We start from the raw sequence: 24383 nt of genomic DNA, 5'->3' as shown, positions 1-24383 counted from the left end.
CAAGGCACATAATCAATAGAACTAAAATTGTTGGTGTCAAATATTTTGATCTGAACCCTCTTGGTTGCTGTCCCTCATTTTTTTCCTTCTCCTTCCCCTTTTTTCTGTAGGTGATCACTCTGGAGGGTTGGGTGGACATTATGTATTTTGTGATGGATGCTCATTCCTTCTACAACTTCATCTATTTCATCCTACTTATCATAGTAAGTACTGCCATATGTTGCCACTTGCTGTGGAGAGGGTTTATGAGCAATTCATTGTAAGTGTACAAATAACATTGTCATCTGCCCCTCATTGTCCTCAGATTGGTTCATTCTTCATGATCAATCTGTGCCTCGTGGTCATTGCCACTCAATTCTCAGAGACCAAGCAGAGGGAGAGCCAGCTGATGAAGGAGCAGCGAGTGCGCTTCATGTCCAACGCCAGCACTCTTGCCTCAGTTTCTGAGCCAGGCTCCTGCTATGATGAGCTCCTCAAGTACTTAGTTCATATCATCCGCAAGGGGGCCAAGCAAGTGGTCCATATGTGTAGCCTCTTACGCCGTCATGTCAGCCTCAACAGTGCCACCTTACCCCCTGCCATGCAGCCCCAACCTAGCCAGAGCCAAAGAAGGAGGCAGAAGTTCACTAGGCAGGGATCACTGTCAGTTCATCACATGGTGCACCATCATCACCACCACCACCACTCCCACCTTGGAAATGGAAGTGTGAGGGCAAGAAGTAGCATCCAGTGTATGGACGGAAATTATGTGGAGTCTGGAAGTCATAACAACAATGCAGGAGGTCTTGAAACAACTGGCACAGGGCATCTTATGTTGGCACTATCCTCTTCTATTACAGCAGCCACCTCTGATTCAAACCTTGCCACTTTATTCAATCGTATGACAGGAACTGCTAATTCATCATCAATTCACAGTGAATTTAACACAGAAACTCTTTGTAATACCCCTTCTTCCACATCCATGGGGCCATCGCCAAGCTCCCTTAGACTGATCAGAGGTGCAACTTCCAGGAACATGAAGAGGAACTCAGTGCCCTTTGCTGCTCCAGGTCCTAAAAACTATCCCACCCTGCAAGCACAAGTCCTAACAGAGTCCAGACGAGGGAGTGTTACAGCCAGCACTCTGACTAACATCAATTTCAACTATAATATCCCTGCATTGCCCCTCGAGAAATGGCCATCAAGCATGATGGACGCACATTCTCACACAGGTAGATAACTAATCACAATCTGACATTGATCAAGCCACCAATTCACAATTAAAAATCAGGATCACTCATACTAATCCAAGCTGTTTGGTTAATAATAATAATAATGGTTATTGTAATAACAATATTTTCTATTTATAATCCACTTTAAAAGAAAAAAAAAGTGCTATACATATAATGAGCAAAGAACAAAACATCCAACAATGATAAAAGCACTCAATTGACAAACTTCAGACTCCGACAAACTTCAAAGCAATAACAATTAACTATATGTTGTGTGGGTTACCATGTCAGGCAGTCCATTCTGTTAGCAGTAAGCCTTTTCATGAAGAGAAGTCTTCAAATTGCTTTTGAAAGACCCAATAGTCTGGGGTGCCATAACATTATTTGGCAAGGCATACCACAGAAGTGGAAGACTGGAAGGCGTGACCCCGCTTTGTATGGAGCTAAGTTCTGCAATGTTGAGGGAGAAGGACAAATTTGAATTTAAGATGGATGGGAAGCCAGTGGACTTTACGAAGAGTTGGTATAATGTGTTCATATCTCTGCACCCTCATCAGGATCCCTGGCAGCACTGTTTGAATGTTCTGGAGCTTTTGGAGGCTCGTGCCAGGGATCCTGATGAGAAGTGCATTCAACAGTCCATCCTGGATGAGACAAAGGTTTTTCTCCATCTGGAAGAGTAAGGGGTGAATCTTTTCAATGTTACTGAGGTGGTAGAAGTGATTTCATTGGACACTGACAATTAGTCTGAAACACTTATTTATTGCAACTTATTTCAATTGTACAGAATTCACTTTAGGTCCCTTCTGTTTGTTTTAGACTTTGCATCTGACACTTTTCTTTCTGCTGCAGCCCAACTCTCCTGCCACTTGTCAGTTCATGACCTCAGCACCATAAGCTGTGCCATGGAGACAGCTGCTTTTACAATGGACCATGATAGTTGCCCCTATTGCACAAAGGCCCTAACCAATGAATCTGAGGGAGCCACAGAGTGCAATGAGACACCTGGAGACTCTGACAGTGAAGGTCTATATGACTGCACACAGGACTTCCACCAGAGGGAGAGGAGAGAGAGTCGGCAGCCCACAAAGAAGCACCATAGGTTGGGTAAAACAGCAGCAAAGGTTGTTCACTTCTGGAGGCTTGTGTGCAACACATTCAGGAAGATTGTAGACAGCAAGTACTTTGGCCGGGGGATTATGATCGCCATTCTGATTAATACTCTGAGCATGGGGATCGAGTACCATGAGCAGGTTAGTGTACACGTAACTCTGTATGTTTCATTAGGAAATTTATGAGTGTGTTAAAGTTGAATGATGCCACTGATATATTTCATTCATTTATTCATCTTCTATCACTTATCCATTTTTGGGTCACGGGGATTGCTGGAGCCAATCACAGCTCACATGGGCGAGGGTGGGGTACACCCTGCACCCATTGTCAGTCCAATTGCAGGGCCAACATACAGAGACAGACAGGGAGGAATAACCACTCACATTCACAGAAAATTTAGAGTCACCAATTAACTTAAACATGCATGTCTTTGGGCGGTGGGAAGAAACCAGAGTACCCAGAGGAGACCTACAGGGAGAACATGCAAACTCTGCACAGAAAGGCCCCAGGGCATGAACCAAACCCACAACCTTCTTGTTGTGGGGCAACAGCACTAACTACTATACCACCATCTGCCACTGAGATAATAGCAAGTGTAAATGACTACACAAAGTTCACACTTGGTTCTGTCAGCCCCACATTGAAAAAAATTACAGTGTTATAGCAGCAACGTGGACTGTGCATGGCAGAGATGACAGAGGATGGCAACACATGAGTGGCAGCCTGATATAGTAGTCAAAGACAAATTGCTACAAACTGCTACTATGGTCTTATATGGACATCTGTTTCATTGTCTGTGATAATCTAAACTATACTGCTCCCTTGGGGCCAACTGTAATTGTTAATGGCTTTCTCTGGTCCATTTTTGTATATACAAGCGTAATTACAGCCAGTAAGAGAGAGCATGATAGAATAAAAGGAGACATCTGATGTAATGGGCGAGGAAAGCCCCACAATTTATGACAGATTATCATATGATCCAAGAAATTGTCAGGATTTCGACTTTACCTTGTTCAGGGTTGGCACAGCATGGTTGATTTGACTACAGTTTTTACACCGTATGCCTTTCCTGTCACAATCCTCCCCATTTATTCAGGCTTGGGACTGACACAAGCACTGGTTGTGGCTGGTGTTTGAAAGTGGGGCCTCTGCATGCAAAGTACAGTCTAATGAAGCCATAAATATCATAACATAAACATAATAAATCAAAATTCATAAAAGCACAAAGGTAAACGTAAAAGAAAAAAGGAGAGATTTGTTGTGTAACCCAAACCCTAACCCTGTCTCATTCGCTGATGCCAATTTTGATGCCATAATCTTTAATACATTTGCTGATAGATGGAAATAAAAAAAACAACAACAATGTATTTGATCATTTCGAGTCAAAGCCTGTGTTTTAGTGAAAATTGTCCTTTTAAGAAGTTTCAGCTCTGTTGTGTATAACAGTGTATCAATCAGACTGATCTGTTTATTTTAGCTCACCTCCTGTTCTGTAAATGAGCAATGCACTCAGAGTGCATCTGGTATTTTGCAGCATTCAGCTCCAAATACGGAGTGACAGTCACTGTGCATAAATTTTTTTACTTATCAAATTATCCTTTTATCACAAAGAGTAAATATGGTTTAAATAAATCTGGACTAGCTTACATAACAACAAAGAGACAACATACTCAATTATTTTGAATGTAGCAAGTGTTTTTGCCATGGAAGAGAAAGAGAGAAAAACTTTGTCCCTGATTTATGGTGGTCAATTTCTCGTAAAAGTGTTTTTTGATATTGTTAAGTAGAAAAGGTTCACAGTGGCCGCTATGAATATGTGACACCAGCTGTCTGTACTCCAGAGAACCATATGTCTCACATTGGTTGTGAGACATATAACCCTGTGTGTTGTGTCACTGCTACTGGTGACTCTAATGTTCTTTATGGGGTTTGCTAGTAACTGAAATATTGGATATCTTCAGCTGGTTAAATTGTTTACATTTTTTCACAAATTGTCCAGCCCAGATTTTGAAAAATTATTGAACTGTTTCAGTTTAACTTTCAGTAAAACTGTAAAACTGAAAGTTAAACTGAAAGTAACCCTACACAAGACACGCAATCGCATAATACAGCCATAATGGCTTCACTTAACATGGTCACTGAAATGAAACCCAAGATTTTCCACAGCTGTTCATGGCCCAAGAGAATGGCAGAGCTTTAAATCTCATGAAAAGTAAATATTGACATTTTATCACAGAAGCCCCATATAAATATCATCACAAATATGTTGTTGCTGTGCCAGCTATTGGTGTATATACAGCCGCAACTGTAATTGTCCCTGAACCTAACCCTAACCCTAAACTTTCATATCTAGTTTCCCAACACACTCATAAATATGTAGACACAAACACAAATTTTACATAAAATAATTCATACATTCTCTCGCCCCAACGGTAACAGGCAAGGTAAGCACTGCAAATATAAATGTGTATGTGATGCAGAGATGGAGGAATTAAAAGATGATTAAATAGAGTGTTGTATGAAGATAACAGATGAGATGTGTCTGCTGTAGCTTTCCATACAGTTAAAGAGCACTACCATTTATGGTGGAGCTGATGGAATAGTTGCGTGCTTGCCAACTATGTGAAATAGACCGTGGTCTTTTTATTAATTTATTAACTTGTTCTGAGACTCAAAGATCTGCGTATCTGGTGAATATTTGACATGGACAATTACACTCAATTCCTATTAAACATACATGAATATTAGTTTATGTAAGTTATGGCTTGTTTCCTTAAATGTACTGCAGTCATAGAGTTTATTGAAGATCTCTAGATTAATTCCCTTGCTGTATTGTTCACATGCACTCAATATAATTTTCCTGTTTATGACAGAGAAACAATTTCACTGTGCTTATAGCTTCAACTAGGGCAAATATTTATTCAGCTCTGCTGGAGGAATTTAGTGCTAGCATTTGCACACTGGTGCCTGCCAAGACACCATGAGAGGAGTGTTTTTCTAATTTGTACAACGAGATGGAAACACTGCTCCTAATCCTGGTTTGTAGAGGAATAGCTTTTCCTCCATGAATTCAGAGAGGCAGAATAAGAATCTGCACTCTTTGACATGATGAACCACTATATACTGCTATCTGTATCCTTCAATATGGGCAACTCAGCACAGAGTTTTCTTGGTTTCAAGGTGTGCCATGGTAAGGACATCAGCCCAATCCCCTTAAAATATGGGTGCCCCAATGCTTAGAGACACAAGACTCCACAGTCTTGTTGCAGAGGGTATCCTTCTTTCCTCATGTATGCTGCTTTGTCTTACTTGACTCATCATGCCCAACTATAATGAATGGTTTTCCATGAACTTCATTGACATGCATGTAACCCTAGGGGGCCTGAATTTACTTGGTTACTGAATGTACCATTAACCATTGTCAATGGTCCATGGCAATGCCACTCCTGCACACAAAGGAGTCTTTGCCCTTAGTGTGCACATGCACATTATTTACACATATATTTACTGCTGCTTTACTGTATTTACTTTAGTGTTTTGCCACATAAATGTAAATTACTTTGGAATTTTGATGCAGACTTTCAAATCATTCATTCAACTGAGACAAATCATCCTCATTGTTATTAAACCAGGACCAAGCAACCGCATTATGTAGTGCATCACTCTAGTACATAATATGTTGAAATGTCCTTCTTTGTGACTTGATTAAATGAAATGCACACTCACAGGCATACTGGACATGGTATTGCATCATTAGGTGATATTACATTAATGTTGCCCGGATTACAATATTCTTCACAAAGCAAGCTTAATTTGACACCTGATAAGCCTCTTTATCCAAGATGCCGCCACTGAAGGAGGCAGCAGTGAGGAATACGTGCAGACTAGACATATCCTTCAGGCTGTGTACATACTTTGCTGGTCACTGGTCAATGAAGAAATTTATTCCATTTGATAAGATAATGGCTATAAATCTTTCATGATGCTAGCCTTTTATTTTTCTTCCTCCGAACTCCTGTGTGCCTTTCTACATGTGAAAAAAAAAGTAAATATATTCTCATTCCCTGCAGTATTCTTGCATGATGATTAAGGAATGTTTAATATAGAAGCTGGAACAATTGCAGAGCAGAAACAGATGAGGAAAAATAATGACCTGAAATTGTCAAGGCCAGGTGTTTACATAATATACAGTTGGTATGGCAGAACAAAAATAACAATTTTTATGAAGTGGAACTTAGCCTGCAGTGCTTTAGTGTCGACATGCATGTTTTAAAGTGGAAATAGGCACAGAGCTTTGTATATAGAGCACATTTGCATCCATGTTAATGAGTGTGGAATTAGAATAGGTTTCATGAGATTATGTTTGTGGCCTTTGGATGTGTGAGTCCAAATGCTTGTTAAAATAACTTTGGTTACACTTGAATGCATGTGTGTTTCTACATAACTGTGGTTGAGGGCATTTAATCTGATAGAACGCACAAACATCATATTCACCCTGCATTGGTTTGCCCTTTTAACACTTTTTAATTGCACAACGTGTGTGCACATACAAAGACTTTGGTGACACTGTCATTGTCATTGTTCAAATAAAGTTGTAGGATCAAACAATCAGATTTATCTTGCTGTGAACACAGACAAAGACAAAGAGGTGGTATCACCCAGAGGAAAGCTTGTTTCTCAGGAACTGGGGTTTACTGGCAGGATCTGCACTGTTGAGTATAGTTACTCTTTTTAACAAGGAGAAGGAAGGATGGAAAAATATATTGACCTTAATATAGTTAATTATTTACAAATTTATGTTCACTTAGATATGTATACTTATCTAAATTATTATTATTTACACATGTTGAAATTTCAATCGGTACATCTACATCCAAGAGGAGCAACCTTGTAAATGTAACAGACACCCACACAAACCGTCTGACCCCTTAATTCAGGGCTAATCCCTAAATTCAATGCACTAACACTGTTTACATTATGTTACACACACACACAGTGGGATACTTATACTGTAAAACAAGTATGCACACATTTACGTACACATTTATAGTAGATAACATGCAAACACAAATCAAGTCCTTAACACTTCCATCCACAGTGTTATGTCAGTGTATGTCGCCTGATGAAGCCTGTCTGGTGTGGCTTACAGTCCCCAACATTATTTTCATGAACTTTACAGTTTGAAGTTTGATTTACATATGATGTAGTATTTGGAAATACAATGATTCACTCACTTTGTTTTTTTGGCACCTAAAAGCCTGTCGCACACAAACACACACCAGTTTGTTTGACATAGAGGTGAGTGGCAGCCTAATTCTATAATAAGCCTTGAGCAGACGTCCCGTAACACATTCAGCTGCAGCATTGTAAGTGGTGTGTGTCCTGGTGCAAGATAAAGGTCATGTGTGTATACTGTGTTTATGAGAAAAATTTTTGTTGTGTGTAAATAGACACTTTTGACAGATTTTTACTGAGTTAATTCCCGGACACATTTGATCACCTCTTACTGACGTTTATAGTTTAGTCAGTAAGATGCTGTTTCTTCAGTCTGGTGATTTTCAGTTTTTATCATTAGTACAGGTTGCATGTCCTCCCTGTCTTGTATACAGGCTAAAGTAATATAGTAACATTCTACTTGTTTTTTCTCTTTCTGTGTCACCAGCCTGAAGAGTTGACCAATGCGTTGGAGATCAGTAACATTGTGTTCACCAGCCTCTTTTCTCTAGAGATGTTGTTGAAGATTTTAGTTTATGGGCCTTTTGGCTACATCAAGAACCCCTATAATATCTTCGATGGCATCATCGTGGTCATCAGGTGAGTTGTAGAGTAGGACATTCTAAAAACAGATTATTGTCCCTGATTTTCCTACTTTCTATTTTAATATGCCACTGGCAGTATAAAACCTGAATATGGTTTTACTTAGCCAATAGTGCAATGCTGAAATAATTCTGAATGACATACCACTGCAAAAATGGCCTCTCAATTTTCAAAAATTGTTTTACTGAGAAAGTGGAGCAGCACAATTGCTTCCTCCCACAGACATGCACATCCATTAACTGGTGACACTAAATTGCCAGTCGGCATGAGTGTGAGTGTGAGCCTGTATTCGCACCTAAATTGCATAATGTTAGTGCATACTTTGCCCTTACCCACTGCTAGCTGGGATTGGCTTCAGAATCTAAATCCACAATTAGAAACATTTTTTGCAACTTATATTCACTCTTTTATTGTGAAATTCTTGACGAAAGTTTGTTATTAATTAATATCCTAATAGCGTACTGAATATCTTTGATGCCTCTTTAGGATGTCTGTCTTCTTAAGTCATATGGCGAATCCATTTTTATGCTAATATATCTGTCTGTGCTTCTCCCATTGGTATACTGTACAGTGTTGAACTGCAGCTGGTATTGGTGAACCGTCATCCTACATGGACTGCTACACCAAGTTTCTGAAGCTGTACTATTCTGAACTATGAATGTTTTTGCCCATCAGTGGACTAGCTTTCACACTTAGCACTCAGGTGGTTAGCACCTACTGAACCGTGAATACCAAATTAAACACCCAGAGTTGTGCTGATTGGTAATGCTGTACTTAGCTTGTTCAATTAATTTTGACTTTAATTTCATCTGCTATAGTGATGCATTAGTATCACCGGCATATAAGTGGTATTGTGACCACTTGCTATGTGTGTCTTCTCAGTGTGTGGGAGATAGTGGGTCAACAGGGTGGTGGTCTGTCGGTACTGAGGACGTTCCGACTGATGCGTGTGCTGAAGCTGGTTCGTTTCATGCCAGCCTTGCAGAGGCAGCTGGTGGTGCTGATGAAGACAATGGACAATGTGGCCACCTTCTGTATGCTGCTCATGCTTTTTATCTTCATTTTCAGGTATGCAGACAGACATTATATTAAACTATATCATGCCTATATTTATATTGTTCTGTTGAGGATGCAACAGCATCAAACACGATGAAAAAAAAAAAAAAAAAGTTTAACACAAGGAATTCAAATCCTGATGGACTGCGAGTTGGTTCCATAGAGGAAGAACCTGATAGCTGAAGGATTTGCCCCCAATTTACTCTTGTACACTGTAGGAAACACAAGGCCTGCTGGTAAAATAAGGAACTATGAGCTCTCTGAGATATGATGGATCTTGATCATTAAGAGATTTCTATGTAAGGAGAACAATTTTAAATTGTATGCTGAATTTTACTGGGTGCCAATGAAGACAAGCTAGCACAAGAGAAATGCGATGTCTTTTTCTAGTTACTGTTAATATTAATGCATTTATTGCGTAGGTGAAAGAAGGCTGACCTACAGACAAAGTCCTGATCAAAAATGACACCAAGATTCCTAACAGTGAAACTGGAGGCCAAACTAATACTGTCCAGAGTGGTAACATGATCAGATAATGCTTCTCTAAGGTGCTTCGGGCCAAGTCCAATGACTTCAGACAAGTTCAGACAGAGTTCAGACAGGTCTTTATGTCATAAGACATAAGACATGCCTTAAGACATGCCTTAAGTCTGATTAGCTAATTAGTTTCAGTCAGCTTCATTGACAAGTGTCATCTGCATATCAGTGTTTTTTCTTTTTTTGTCTGCACTTGTCCTCATTTAACACCACAAGGTGGGTCAGTTTTTTTTTTTTTTTTTAAGATTGATGCACTTACAGTCTTGCATAAAAAGATTTTTTTTGCATGTGTGTGACCATCACTAGTCCTGGGAAGCTAGTTTGTTGACCTTTATTGAGTAAAATTATATCTATATGGCAGGGAGGGCAGTGCTACACCACACTGAAAGCAGGCCAGACAATATACAGAAGGAAGGAACGGAACGGAAGCAGTTGGTGCTGGTAGGAACTAGTCCAGTGAAGGGTTTTTTGCTTTTCCTGTCACCTTGCTCAAGGTTATTAGACCCTAGAGGGTTTCTGTGTAGATCTTGGGAGAGATGGGAGTCCAGATAGGAGAAGGTATCCCAATAGAGGAGCCGAATCAAAGATGGGGTACGTAGTGATGGAATGAAAGAACAACTCAGCCCTATTTTGTCAGGATTCATCTGTTCTTCATAATGTGACCCAGTTCAAGCTGGTAAGTGAAACCACACATGCATGTGGGCATTCCCTAAATATGAGTGAGACCATCACCAGAGCCCAGAGTCAGGTCAGGTGCCCACGCTCCCCAGGAATGCCACTCTGTGTGTGGGAAAACAAGAGGCACCAAACCCAGAGAACAATCGCAATCCCCAGTGTTCCATGCGGGTAATGGTGAGCACCACTGAAACACTGGCATCCCCTATCCATGAATAAGTGACCCTGGATCAGCGGGGGGCTGGAGGTGGCCATTCGTCCTTTCTGGTGTCCTTTCCATGTCCTGTGTCTCCGGCATGTCTCTGTGCATCCGGGGTTGGAGCCCACACCCTGCCTGTGGTTCCCTTGGACCACCTTGCCTACCTCCTAAATTGCACCTACATCACTCTTCAGCCACCACACACTTTGCACTATATAATTTCTCACAGGCACATTTAGGTACCTTTAATATAAGATTTTAATGCACCACACCTTGAGGGGCAGGCCAGGGTGGTTGCAGGGGGCACTCTGTCAGGGCAGGCTGCAGGACAGCAGTGTGCTGCAGTCCTCTGACTTGTCAAATAAGCCATTCCTATGCAGATGTGCATATAATTTGCTTGCCTTTTCAAGAATTTTGGAAATGAAAGGGAGGTTAGATATGGGCTATCTTGAAAGGCTGTGGTACACAACGAGGAGATAAATTCACCTTGATCAGATCAGGAATATATATGTTAATCAGTGGAAAAACATCTTTAAATAGCCTAGAAGGCATTAAGTCTAAAAGACAAGTTGATGATTTAAATGATGACCCTATAGATACTAGCTCTGACAGATTTAAAGGTGAAAAAGATTCCATCTTTAGTCTGTGTTTTATTCTGTGTTTCAGATGGACTGAACGTCATACAAAATTTTTGTCTTTCTTTTTATCATGTATATAATTATTATATTGATACGATTTTAATCATTACTTAAACTGATATTACTGAGGAATGTTTCCAAAACAGAGCCATGCAGATGAATTAAATAACTTTGACAAGAGTGAGCTATTTCCCCCTCTCTCTACTTTTATTTTTACCTTTGTACATTATTTAATTGAATTTATTTTATTTCAAAATCCAAATTCCTATTTTAATATTTCTGTTGCAGCGATGCAATTCTTTTTGCATCTTAAAGTGCAAGAACTATCTCTTTGCCAAGTTCATGGTGGTACTCTAGAAGGAAGCAACAAAGGTATTTAGTCTAAAATCGAGTTTAAGGCATCATTACACTTAGAATTTAAGTACAAGTGGTTTGCACTAGTTTAGCCTGAAGACTGGAAGCAGGGTTAGGACCAAAGTTTAAAAATTAGTTTAATTTTTCCAAAACCTTAACAAGGTTGTGACCTCCCAGACCATTGAGATCATAATACATTGGGTTGCTACACTAAAGACTGCTCTGATTTAACAAATTAGCATTTCTTAGAGATATTTATTTACAAATAAAAAAAATTAAAAACATCAAGTTGTTTTAATGTATTAATAAGTAAAGTTTAAAATTTGGGTAGAGCTGGCTTACCTGACTTATCCAGTTTCCTTTCTTCATGCAAATATCTAATATATCTAATATAATAAAAGCTTATTATTTCTGGTGGTAGTTACTGACAAAACTTAAGTCTTAATCCAACTGGTCTAAGCAGATGGCCACGCCCCCTTAGCCTGGTCCACCCAAGGTTTTTCCTCTTAAAAGACGTTTTTCCCTTGCCCTGCTCTATATGTAAAGTGCCTTGATCTAACTTTGTTATGATTTACATACAAATATACAAATAAATCTGATTTGATTTGATAGTATTTGTTGCATTATTGCATCATTCCAATTTCCAAAATGGTGGGAATAATGTTCACAAAGATCTTTCTCCCTAGTGTGAGTGAGCATCATCTGTTAGCTTATTAAAATGAAAAAAATAAATAAATACATACATCCACTATGTCAAACTCCATGGTGCTGAACCTACGCTGAAAGAAATACTCCACTTCTCATTTGTTTGAGAGAAAAATTTTTTGCCACAGTATTTATGAAACAATAAAGCTTTAATGCTATCAAAGATATCTGACAGTATTTCATACACAGTTGTTAGTTTGAATACTTTGTTGGTTAAAAATTTGCTCACTGTTTTCTTTTTTATTTATCCCTTGTGGGTCAGTATCCTTGGGATGCATCTATTTGGTTGTAAGTTTGGGTCTGAAAGGGACGAAGACACTCTGCCAGACAGGAAGAACTTTGATTCTCTTCTCTGGGCCATAGTGACTGTCTTTCAGGTAAGCGTTGAACCCCATCTCCCATCATTACTCTTCACATTTTGCTGTGCCGTGCACAATTTAGCCTTTCCTTAATTCAACACTGTGTCTAAGGATAAACAGTTTATTTAAATCTTCTTTTATTAAGTGGGAAGAGACTATAATGTCACAAACAATTAGGCTTTTTTATAATTTATACCCAACCTTCTCTTCTCTCACCTAGATCCTTACACAGGAGGACTGGAACAAGGTGCTATATAATGGCATGGCTTCCACCTCTCCTGTGGCTGCCCTCTACTTCATTGCACTTATGACCTTTGGAAACTACGTCCTCTTCAACTTGCTAGTGGCAATCTTGGTTGAGGGTTTTCAGGCAGAGGTATAGCATTGCTGGTCACATGTACAAATGTGATGCATACAAAAAATACAGAAAACACAGATTAAAGTATTAAGATGTTTTGCCTGCTTTTACATACATATATACACACACACACACACACATATATATATATGTATATATATATATATATATATATATGTATATTTATTTACATATATACTGTATATATAAGAATGTGAAACATGCAGTTTCTCAAGATCAGTTTGATGGTGTTTAGCTCTCTTAACATATTACATATTATTTCAATATTTGATTGACTAGATATCCTGGATGGATGTTCCCACCTGCATGCACACACTTAGCAAATTCATGAACACTGTATGCCTTAAATCTACAACTTTGCCTGTACTCTCTGCAGCAGTTTATGCGATGACACAAGATCTCTATAGCTGCAGCTTTCAAATTTTCCTCTTCTCTTCATCTGAAGAGTGCTTTCCTCCCACTTTCCTAGTATCTTGGTAGTCATCTTCCTTATTGTTCCGCTCACTTTCCAATGCAGTCATGCCAAAGTTACAGTTGGTGCCTTGCTCTCCACATATCTCAACCAATCTTTCTTTTTAATAGTTGACAAAAGTGTTTAGATTACGGATGTTCTTTAGCTCTTTGTGCAAGTAGAGGGAAAAAAAGATGAGGCATGGCATCAAGAGAGCGGTTGACAGTCTCATAAAAAATGTATTATTTGAATGGGCTTCTCCTACGATTGCACTTGCCAACTGTACAAATATCAAGTGCATCACTGTAGTGAATGGATTGACATGGACAATTCACATGTGAATTGACCCAAATTACTTGGGTCAATATAGATAAAGGCAAAATATTTCAGGATTTTTAATATATTATATTTATCTTTTGGCCAGCAGGGCGGCGTAGTGCTTAGCGCTGTTGCCCCACAATAAGAAGTTTGCTGGTTCAGTTCCTGGCCTGGGTCTTTTCTGTGCAGAGTTTGCATGTTTGCATGTTAATATAATAATAATAATATTAATAATAATAACATTTATTTAACCAGCTCAGTCTCGCTGAGATACAAGGACCTCTTTTTCAGGTGAAGCCTGGCCAAGATAGCAGCAGGATAAGTTCAAGTTAAAATATTAAGACAGACAATGTATCAAAACAGGGACAGACAACAACATATACAGTAAAATACAAACAAAACAGACAACATATTAAAATAGGCATGGACAATACAGGATCATAACATCATGAAAAGCAAGTACAAATATTATCTCTCAAGAGTTTTTAAAAGATGTGACTGTAATAAGATCCTGCAGTTTGAGACTGCTCTGGAAAAGGTTCCTGGATGAGGGAGCCCGATACATAAAAGCCTGTTTACCAAGTACAGTGCGGACTTTTAGTTAACAGTTAACAGTTAACTGATATGTGTCATTGGAACGAAGACTGTAGGTGCTATGGGATCTGATAATATAGCTACACAGGTATGTGGGGAAACCCAGAATGGCCTTATAAATGAAAAAATGCCAGTGAGTAAGCCTGTGTGCAGCTAAGGATGGCCACTCAACTCAGGCATAGAAGGAGCAGATGCGTGAGAGCTTTGCAGCCTGTAACAAACCTCAAGGCACCGTAGTACACAGTATCAAGGGATTGTAGGCAATGTACAGGGGCATGCAAATACACAACAGATCACTGTAGTCAAGCACAGGGAGGAAGGTAGCAGCAACTAATTTTTTCCTTGCAGCAAAGGAGAAACATGATTTGTTCCTGAAAAAGAAACCCAGCTTGATTTTCAGCTTTTTGATAAGGCTCTAAATGTGGGTTTTAAAAGTTAGACGGTCATCAATTAAAATGCCCAAATACAAAATGTGTAACCAATTCGATCTGGTTTCCTTGCAAGGAAAATATGCTGGGTGAAGGATCACTGACCTTCCTGCCATTGGAGAACAACATAAGTTGATGTTCTTCCCGTGTCTGCGTGGGTTTCCTCCGGGTACTCCGGTTTCCTCCCACCATCCAAAGACACGCATGTCTAGATCAACTGGTGACTCTACATTGTCCGTAGGTCTGAATGCGGGCAGGAGTGGTCGTTTGTCTGTCTTTGTGTGTCAGCCCTGTGATGGACTGGCGACCTGTCCAAGGCTTAACTCCACAAACTATGGAAAAAAAGTCCTAATCGTGTTAGGTTTGATTTTTTTATGGACTTTGGCTCTTTAAGAGTTTGGATTTTTTGTGAAAGTTGTTAAATATATGAATATTTTGGTTTTGCTGTATTTATATAGTGCCAAATCCTAACAAAGTTACATCAAAGCAATTTACACATATAAGAGGTCTAGACCAAACCCTTTATGGAGTTGTTAAAGAGATTCAACATATCATTCCAAGAGCAAGCACTTAGCAACAGGGGCAAAGAAAAACTTTCCTTAAAAGACAGAAACCTTGGGCATTACTAGGCTCAGGGAGGGCAGCCATCTGCTTTGACTGGTTGGTTTGAGAGGGCACCCTCCTCTCAATCCAACCAGTTAAGGGGGGGCGCGGAGGCAGTGAGAGAGACAGTGATAGTGAGCGTGAAGGAGAGAAGCGGGGGGACTCTGTCAAGGGATGGAAAACGAAAAAGAGCAAGAGGAGAGAAGATGCCATTGAAAATGCAAACATACAGAAAATGTACAGTGATTGCATCCTGGTAACACTAAATGTACACTAGTGAATATTAGTAGTAGGGGAAATATGGTTTAAACCAGAAGAAGTAACAGTGGGAAATAATTGAGCGTGGGCCATAAAAACTAAGATTAAGTTTAACTAAGAGTCCAAGATTCCTAATAGTGGAACTGGAGGCCAAAGTTATGTCACCCACAGCAGTTAGGTGATAAGATAATACTTATCTAAGGTGCTTATGGCCAAGTATAATGACTTAGATTTTGTCTGAGTTCAGAAGTAAAAACGTGCAGGACATCCAGGTCTATATGTCTGTAAGACATGCCTGAAGTCTGACTAGCTGATTTATTTCATTCATTTAACTGAGTATTATCTGCATAACAGTGAAAATTGACACTGTTCATTCATTCATTCATCTTCAACCGCTTCATCCGATTCTGGGTAACAGGGAGCTGGAACCAATCCCAGCTCACTGGGTGAGGGCAGGGTACACCCTGGACAGGTCTCCAGTCCATCGCAGGGCCAACACACAGAAACATACTGAGACCAACAACCACTCACACTCAGTCCTACAGACAATTTAGAGTCACCAATTAACAGTGGGAGGAAACAGGAGTACCTGGAGGAAACCCACATAGGCACGGGTTGCCTGTGGAAACGCCACACAGAAAGGCCCCAGGCCCAGCCAAACCCATGACTGCTGCGTTGCTCAAATTGATGCTTATCTTCTGGATAATATTTAGTATAAGGACAGAACCCTGTAGAACCCCATGAGTTCATGAGGAACAGCATGGTATCTTTCTGATAAATATGATTTAAACCAGTATAGTGCGGCTCCTTTGATCCCAATATCATGCTTCAGCCTTTGTAACAGAATATTATGATCAATGGTGTGAACAGCAGCACTAATATCTAACAGGACAAGTATGGAATAATGTCATGTAATGTAATGTATAGAATAATGTAAAGTGTGGAATAATAGTAAAGTATTGAAGAACCTTGGAGATAGAAGGTAGGCTAGATATGGGTCTATAATTAGCCAAAACATCTGGATCCAGATTAGGCTTTTTGAAGAGACGTTTGATAAAAGGAATCCTGAATGGCTGTGGTACATAACCGAGAGATAAACTCACATTGATCCAGAATGTACGTGATAATTAATGGAAAAACATCTTTAAATAGCCTGGTAGGTACTGGGTCTAAAAGAGAAGTTGATGGTTTCGATGATGAAACTATAGAAACTAGCTTGGAGAGATTTAAAGTTTGAAAAAGATTTCAAATACAAAGCAAGTGTTACAGCTGATTGAGAAGCTGCTTCATTTGGTAGTAGACAACTGCCAATTGCAGGTAAAAGCTTTAGAATTTTGTCTCAGATTATTACTATTTTGTCACTATAGTGAAAAAGCCCAGAAAACCATTGCTGCTAAGAGCTAAAATGAATCTATGGCGCCACTGTGCTATGATTCATGGTCAACCTGGCTACAGTACTGAAGAGAAACCTGGGATTATTTTTGTTTTCATCTATCAGAGCTGAATTGTAGGAGCTTCTGGCAATGCTAATATCTTTTTTTATATCTTTTCAAGATTTCTTTTCAGACTAAGTTGAATTCATCAATATTATGGGACCATTTCCTTCCCAGCTGCCATGATGTTTGCTTTAAGACATGAACTGGAGGATTATACCAAGGTGCAAGCCTCCTCTGTTTCATTACCTTCTCTCTCCCCTCTAAAAACAGAGGCGCAACAGAATCAAGATTTGAACATAATGAGACCATAGTGCCATTCACAAGGTCGTCAATCTGTGTAGCAGAGAAGTCCTCTATCGAATTTAAGCAATTTAGCAAATGATAACTGAATATTCTCCTTAAATTTGGCCAAAGCAATGTCAGACAAACATCTGCTATTGTTGAATTTATTCTTAGATGCTGTGCAGCCAATTATTGTAAACTCAAATGTATTATGTAATGGTCAGAGAGAAAAGGGTTTTTGGGAATTGAAATAAAGTTCAATGGCGTGATTGAAAGAGTGCGTGGGTTGATTCAATTAGAAAATCCAGTTGAGTCCAGTAATGACTTAAATGCAGACCTAAGGCTGTCACTGACATGTACATGAAGACTGAAATCACCCACTATAATGATTTTATCTTTCCTTAAGTACTAATTCTGAAAGGAACTCTGAAAGTCAGAGAACTCCGATAGAACCTCTGAGTAAGGACCAGGTGGAAAATATACTGGAGTAAAATTGGTAACTGGTAACTAGAACTGTTTTTTAAATTTTCGAGTTTGAATGGAAACAACTGGAAAGATCTATAAGATCTATCAGATTTTGGTCTGGGATCGATCACACGTTTTGTGTGTGCACACTGCAAAAAAGGGCAACATAAGCTGGGATTGGCTCCAGCATCCCCTGTGACCCAAAAATGGATAAGTGAATGAATGAATACTGCAAACAAAACAAAACTTCCAGAGAGACACCTTGCCAGCTTCCCATGTCTTGAAAAAAGGGTACAGAGATAGTTGGTCTGTTACAATTTATCTGGAAATGTCACAAATGGTGAACAAAAACCATTAAAAACAATATTTCTCTGTCTGCCCCTTGAAAGTGAAGCTTCTAGCAACTCAGATTCAATCTTTTACAATTATGACTCAGGTGACGGGAACTCATAATAGACAATTGCTTTTGTGTGATCTATTCCAAACTACATTTATTCCTGTTCTCATCTATTGCCCATCTCTAACACTCACTTCTTTGCATGACAGTCTGACACAATCCAATATCTGCTGCATAGAGTGCACTGCCACTGTCTTCATAAAAAGGAAATGGAAAGAATGTCTGTATTTTGATCAGACTTTCCAAGGTGTAAATAAACAAATAGGCCAGCATGCACCATTCACACTTAGAGACACTTGACATGTCAATTGCTTCCATACTAAACAATGCAAATCTGTTCTGTGCTGCCATTAAACTTATATATTTGCACTTGTGAACAACAATATTATAATGGATCGAATGGTCAGTAAAATATGACTGTTTCTCTGACATGTTTTTGATTAATTGAGGTGACCATAATACATTTGCAATACTGCACACTGTGATCTACATAGATATGTTCTATTGTACAGTAGTTTATGTGGACAGCATGTGTGTATGGTTCAAATGCTAAAACATGCTGAACCTCCTTTAACTTTTTCCTTCTGCTCTTCTCCACTATTATGGTACCACTTCTTACCTTTGTGCCTCTTTTCCTATCCACGCTTCCCTCTCCTGTGACTGCACTGATCCCAAAACCTAACCCTTCCACTATAGGAAGTGACCAAACGGGAAGACTTGCATGGCCAGCTGAGCCAAATCCAGCTACCTGTAGACTCAGGGGTATGTACAGCGCTGGAGCTCTGCCTTCCCAATCTCCATTGCATACCCCGGTGCCATCTTTGCCTTCCCTCACAACCTGCTTTCCTCACCCATTCCTTTTTTTTTTCTCTAACTTCTGTTAGAATATATCGAATATTTTATTTTCCAACAACTGCAAAAGTACTGACATGAATCTCAGCCTCCGTTGTATAGTAGTTTACATTTAAAATAAGCTAAATTTGTGATCTGAAATACACAGTGAACATGGTCAAAACAATCTAATCTGAATCCCTCACTGCAGTGTTAGATTTTATAATTTTGATGTCATTATAATTTACTTAATGTTAAATCCAAATACACAGGGCAGCAGTGGTAGGTTTCAATCCTAACAGACACACATACCACACTCACAATACACCACCTCACTACCTATAAAGAGCCATCCTCTGTCTCCCATTTGCATTCTTACTGAAGTGATGTAACTGAGATTACATCATCAGTTTTCAAACTGACCATTTCAGGACCAGGGATTTACACTGAGTTTGGCACACCCTAGAAAGCTATCATCTCAACATTTCTTTCTCCTTTAAAACAAAAATAGTCTAACCTTTTTTTCAATATACTTAATCTTCACAAAATTCCCCCAGCATAGTCACCATCAGCACACTGGATATGCACAGTCAGAAATCATTATGATATCAATCAAACATATTTTACTAGTCCCTTAATGTGTCCTGTTAAATTGACATAATCTGTAAAAAAAATAAAAGACATTTAACTACCTACCAACAACAGATTTTGTGTGATTAAAGATAGATAGATAGATAATAACAATTAGTACACCGAGCAGTGAGAGAGCAAAAAGGAAAGTAAACAGAGAAAGACCCTTTGACAGTTGAACTCTGGAATAAAGGAAATTAGAACCTTACCTAGCTTCATGCAGACAAGGTTAGATGCTACAGGACTGACTGATTCTAGGTCAAATTTAAACCATGTCTGATGTGATATTTTAGGAGTTGAGCAGGGATATTCTTTCACAGGCAATTCAGCACACCTTTCTGTCAACTAATCCCAACAAGATTTTCACAGGAGTGTTCCTCTTTTGTTTTTGTGTCAAGGGTGATGCTTCTAAATCAGGTTCAGAAATTGATTGCTTCACACAAAGTATGGATGATGTTAATGGCTGCAAGAAAGATTCATCAGCTTCTGCAGGTGAGGCATGCACAAACACCATTTGTATAACATATAACACACTGTTTATTTGTTTGATGCTCTAGGAGGATTGAGTCAATCCTCTGTGATTTTGAACACCCTCCAAAATTTGTCTTCAGTGATTGCACAGTTCACATATTCTTTCCCTCATTTTGTTCTGTACCTGTACATTACATTACATGTTGTGTTTCAAGCATACAACATTTCAAATTGCATGTAAATTGTTATGATGAATTTAGTAAATTAGGTCTAAGCCATGGAAATGTCACCCTCTGCAAACCTCCCCACACCTTGTCTCAGTCTTTCCCACTGGTCTGTGACCACCCTCAGAGGGCATGTGGCTGCCTATTGCTCTGCAGAGCATCAACTCATCAGCTTAATCCATAATTACTAACACAGCAGTTCCCATCCCTTCCGATTACCGTACTGCAGAGTGAAAGACCCAATGGAAACACTGGGCTACAACTCCCAGACATACAGTATAATCTTTGGTTGTTCTGTATAGAACTGATTACACAGCTGGGACAGATGAATATACATTTTCTCAGCACGTTTGCATCCCCCTCTGAATATAATCTATTTGTGTTGCTGTCACACATAAAAATATTCACCACACATCCTGTGAATGTCTGGCTGAAAAATTGACCAATAACATCATGACGCATACATTTTTAAGGATGATGTGTCACATTACTGGATCGGCATGGCACCCCTCCTCTTGCTGATCCCAAATTTTTCATTCTATTTCGTGCTTTCATTTTCCTCTGAATCTTTTTGCCCCCATGAGCTTCTTTTTTTCCATCCCTTTTTTCTTGCAATTGTTTTTTTAAACAAATCTTTCTTTTTTCTCTTTAATCGTTTCGTTCCTTTCGCTCATTTGATGCTCTGTTCTTTCCATTTAACCACATTTAGAATAGAGTATAAATTTAAAATACTCTCACCTGAATCCTGAATCACGTGATCGTATCCCTCTTCCCTTTACTAGTAGTGCCTGCGAATGGTCACATGGATCTGAAGACCAGTCTGACTCCACCTCAAATTACCCACACAGCTCCCACCCCCATGCCTGTACCTAAGCTGCCTATTGGAGGTGACCCTACCTTGGGCTATGAGTCCCGGCGTGGCAGCAATGTTTCTATAGACCCAGCCTGTTATGAAAAATCCCTGGTTAGTGTTTTTATTAGTATTTTCACATACACCAAAACATAAGGCAGTTCTCAAGTGTAATTCCCCTGATCTGGGGTGTAACAAAGCAAATATTAATACATGTGTAAGGGGTTAAGTGTCTGAAGTTACCGCAGCTCATGCGATTCACACAGTGTCTTTCTGTATGTTTCCTGCAGAGGTTTTGAGGTCATACATACAGACTGATGATTGATGTGGTATGCCAGTCCATAATTCTGCTGCATCTATATTTGACAAACTGATTATTGGGATAAAGACCTGAAAAAAAAAGGTCCAGATCTCTACGTCTTCTCCTGTGTGTCAGTGGGACTCTCAATTCAATTAAGCTAACATAAAACTGAATCAATACAGTTAAGCTTGGTTATTCACATTAAAGACCGACATCCAGATTACTTTGAAAACACCTTTTTTGTCTCATGATTTTTATTGTAGCCTCCCTTTACCATCCTGCCCCAGACAAGTGGCCACAGCACTACTCCCTGTGTCCCATGGAGCTCTGGAAGCAGCTGGACCAGCCAACGATCCAGCTGGAACAGCCTGGTTCATGCCCCGTCACTCAAACGCCAGAAGTGGCAGTCAGGGGAGCGACAGTCGCTCCTCTCTGGGGAGGGTGGCTCCAGCTCAGAAGAAGGGGAGGGTGGAGGAGGTGGGTTGATGGAGGATGATCACAACTCCCTGGCCAGGACAGACTCCATGTCACAGTCACAAAGAGGTCCTGGACATCAGAGGATGGAGTCAGTTGAGACTCAGAGCTCCATTGATTTGGAACCTGATGCTCTGCTACAGGTAGACCTCTCGCACCATCCATCATTTTATGGCCTACAACTTGCCAATCCTCAGAGTGCTGAGAGTATGAATCGTGACATAGAGCAGAAATTAAATAGTTTGGATTAATACCAACAGCTCCAAAAACTGTAGGCCCATAACAGTATTAACTTAAAGTATGTATTTTATATCTGTTTTATATATTTATTTAATTTTTCTATTTCTAACCCTAACCCTCTTCCAGCAGTGTTGTAACGTACATCTACCATATAGAACCATGTCTATGGATATATGGCAAAAAGGGAACTCTCTTTATGGCACAAAATGTCTTTCATCTTCTGCTGCTTTTCTGTTTCCAGGTTGCAGGGGGTGCTGGGGCCAATCCCAGCCAATGTTCTGGGTGAGGGCGGGGTGCACCCTGGACAGGTCCGCAGTCCATCCCAGGGCCATCACACAAAGACAAACAGAGACGAACAACTACTTATGCTCACCTATGGACAATTTAGAGTCACCAGTTAACCTATACATGCATGTCTTTGGATGGTGGGAGGAAACTGACACAGACACGGGGAAACATGCAAACACCATACAGAAAGGCCCAAGGCTGGGAACCGAAACCGGGACTTTCTTATTGCGGAGCAACAGCAAAGTGTATACCAAATGTATAAATAATCATAGGAGGGTAGTTCCTTAAAGCAAGCAGGTTCTAGTTGCAAACTTGGAATCTGGGACTTTCTGTGTGTAGTTTGCATACAATTCTGTGGCTTTCTGTCACAGTCCAAATACATGCACCTTTAGGTTAATTAGTGACTCTGAATTTCACATAGACCATGAGTGGAGTGGAGTGTGAATTGCTGTTTATGCCTGTATGTTGGCCCTGTAAGGAGACTAGCAACCCTTTCTCACCCCACCCTCACCCAGTTACTGGGACTGGCTCCAGCTGCCCTATGACCTGACAGATAACTGGTATAGATAATGGATTATGCGGACTTGAGAAGATTGTATTTCACTTGTCTATTTTATTTTTCCTTTTTCCCTGTGTAGGTACCCAACTTGCACCGCTCCAGGTGCCCCTCACTCAGCCATTTACAACCCACAGAGCATTGTGACTGCAATGGAAAGGGCTCTCTTTCAGTCCTGGGTCCAACAGACTCCTCATTAGAAGACAACACTGAAGATGAAAATGCAGAGGAGGAGCTCAGTCTGGTCAGTCAATGCTCATGTGTTACCTGCAGCTCTATCTTTTTGAATGAAAATGTCCTTCCAGCCTATTTTACAACTATCCTATGGTGAACACATTGGTTGCAGCCTGTAAACATGCTATTGAAGTTGGCCAGTCTTTGCCAGCTCAACAAGAAAAAGAGTACACAGTGGCAGTTGAGCAAGCAAGAGAGTGAAGACACACAAAGGAGTGGTTTGCACAAGTGAATAAGTAAAATAAAGCTTTTATATTATTTCAAAATGTTTCCATCCTGGATAACAATTAAAACATGTCCACACGTCCTCAATCAGTGTATGACTAAAAACAAACCCACCTATTATTCTGTTAAAAATTTGAGTAAAGCTAGAGTCAGGATATGGCTACCAACTGTGTGTCTACCAGTGGCTATAAACCCACTTTCGTGTTATCTTTGTTTGCCGTTAGGTTTGCAAACTTAAACTATTGTGATGGGATGTAATAATGCTATTGTTTTTGGTTTGCATTAGCAAACTACCAAATTGACTTTGTTGTAATTGGCAAAAAATAATAATGTATAGAATGGCAATAGGGATTTCATAAAGACTGAATGAAGAAAATATCTAACTGTAGTGAAACAACTAAAATTAGGCTTCAGTGCACCATGGTGATGTTGAACGTTCTACACTTAATTACAACAAATTCAAAGTATTAGCCAATGACTTGATGTGGAGATGTATTTATAAAGATGTGACAGCACCACAAGTATTTCAGTGACATAAATCAATTATTAGATACTCATCAAAAATATGTTGTTCATATCTTTAGCTGGTGTTGTGGCACAAGGGAGAAACTGAGTGAGAAACTAGCATTGTGTGACTGTGGATAAAAATCAATGAGGAACTGGGAAATACATGAAACAAGCAAAGAAGATTTTTGTATGCAAAATGTTCTTGAGCAGAGAATAACTTAACCTAAGCAATCAAAATGTATATAGTGTATTTTAAACATTTATTTTCCTGTGCGAC

General features: G+C 39.6%; 1 protein-coding gene across 1 annotated transcript in view; it reads left to right on the top strand.

Annotated features, from left to right (window-relative positions):
• Window positions 1-24383, top strand: part of cacna1g (calcium channel, voltage-dependent, T type, alpha 1G subunit) — a 230136-nt gene that overhangs the window by 124951 nt on the left and 80802 nt on the right. The window contains exons 9-20 of the mRNA XM_029527030.1: window positions 111-203; window positions 305-731; window positions 783-1211; window positions 2064-2464; window positions 7987-8138; window positions 9024-9209; window positions 12568-12682; window positions 12885-13040; window positions 20135-20228; window positions 21217-21395; window positions 21870-22199; window positions 23223-23384. Coding sequence (XP_029382890.1) covers window positions 111-203; window positions 305-731; window positions 783-1211; window positions 2064-2464; window positions 7987-8138; window positions 9024-9209; window positions 12568-12682; window positions 12885-13040; window positions 20135-20228; window positions 21217-21395; window positions 21870-22199; window positions 23223-23384 — 2724 coding nt within the window. The remainder of the gene's footprint in view (window positions 1-110; window positions 204-304; window positions 732-782; window positions 1212-2063; window positions 2465-7986; window positions 8139-9023; window positions 9210-12567; window positions 12683-12884; window positions 13041-20134; window positions 20229-21216; window positions 21396-21869; window positions 22200-23222; window positions 23385-24383) is intronic.

Source organism: Echeneis naucrates, chromosome 19, assembly GCF_900963305.1.
Source record: "Echeneis naucrates chromosome 19, fEcheNa1.1, whole genome shotgun sequence".
NCBI lineage: Eukaryota > Metazoa > Chordata > Actinopteri > Carangiformes > Echeneidae > Echeneis > Echeneis naucrates.
Note: the sequence above shows the minus strand (reverse complement) of the source record. Positions and strands in the feature narration are given on the sequence as shown.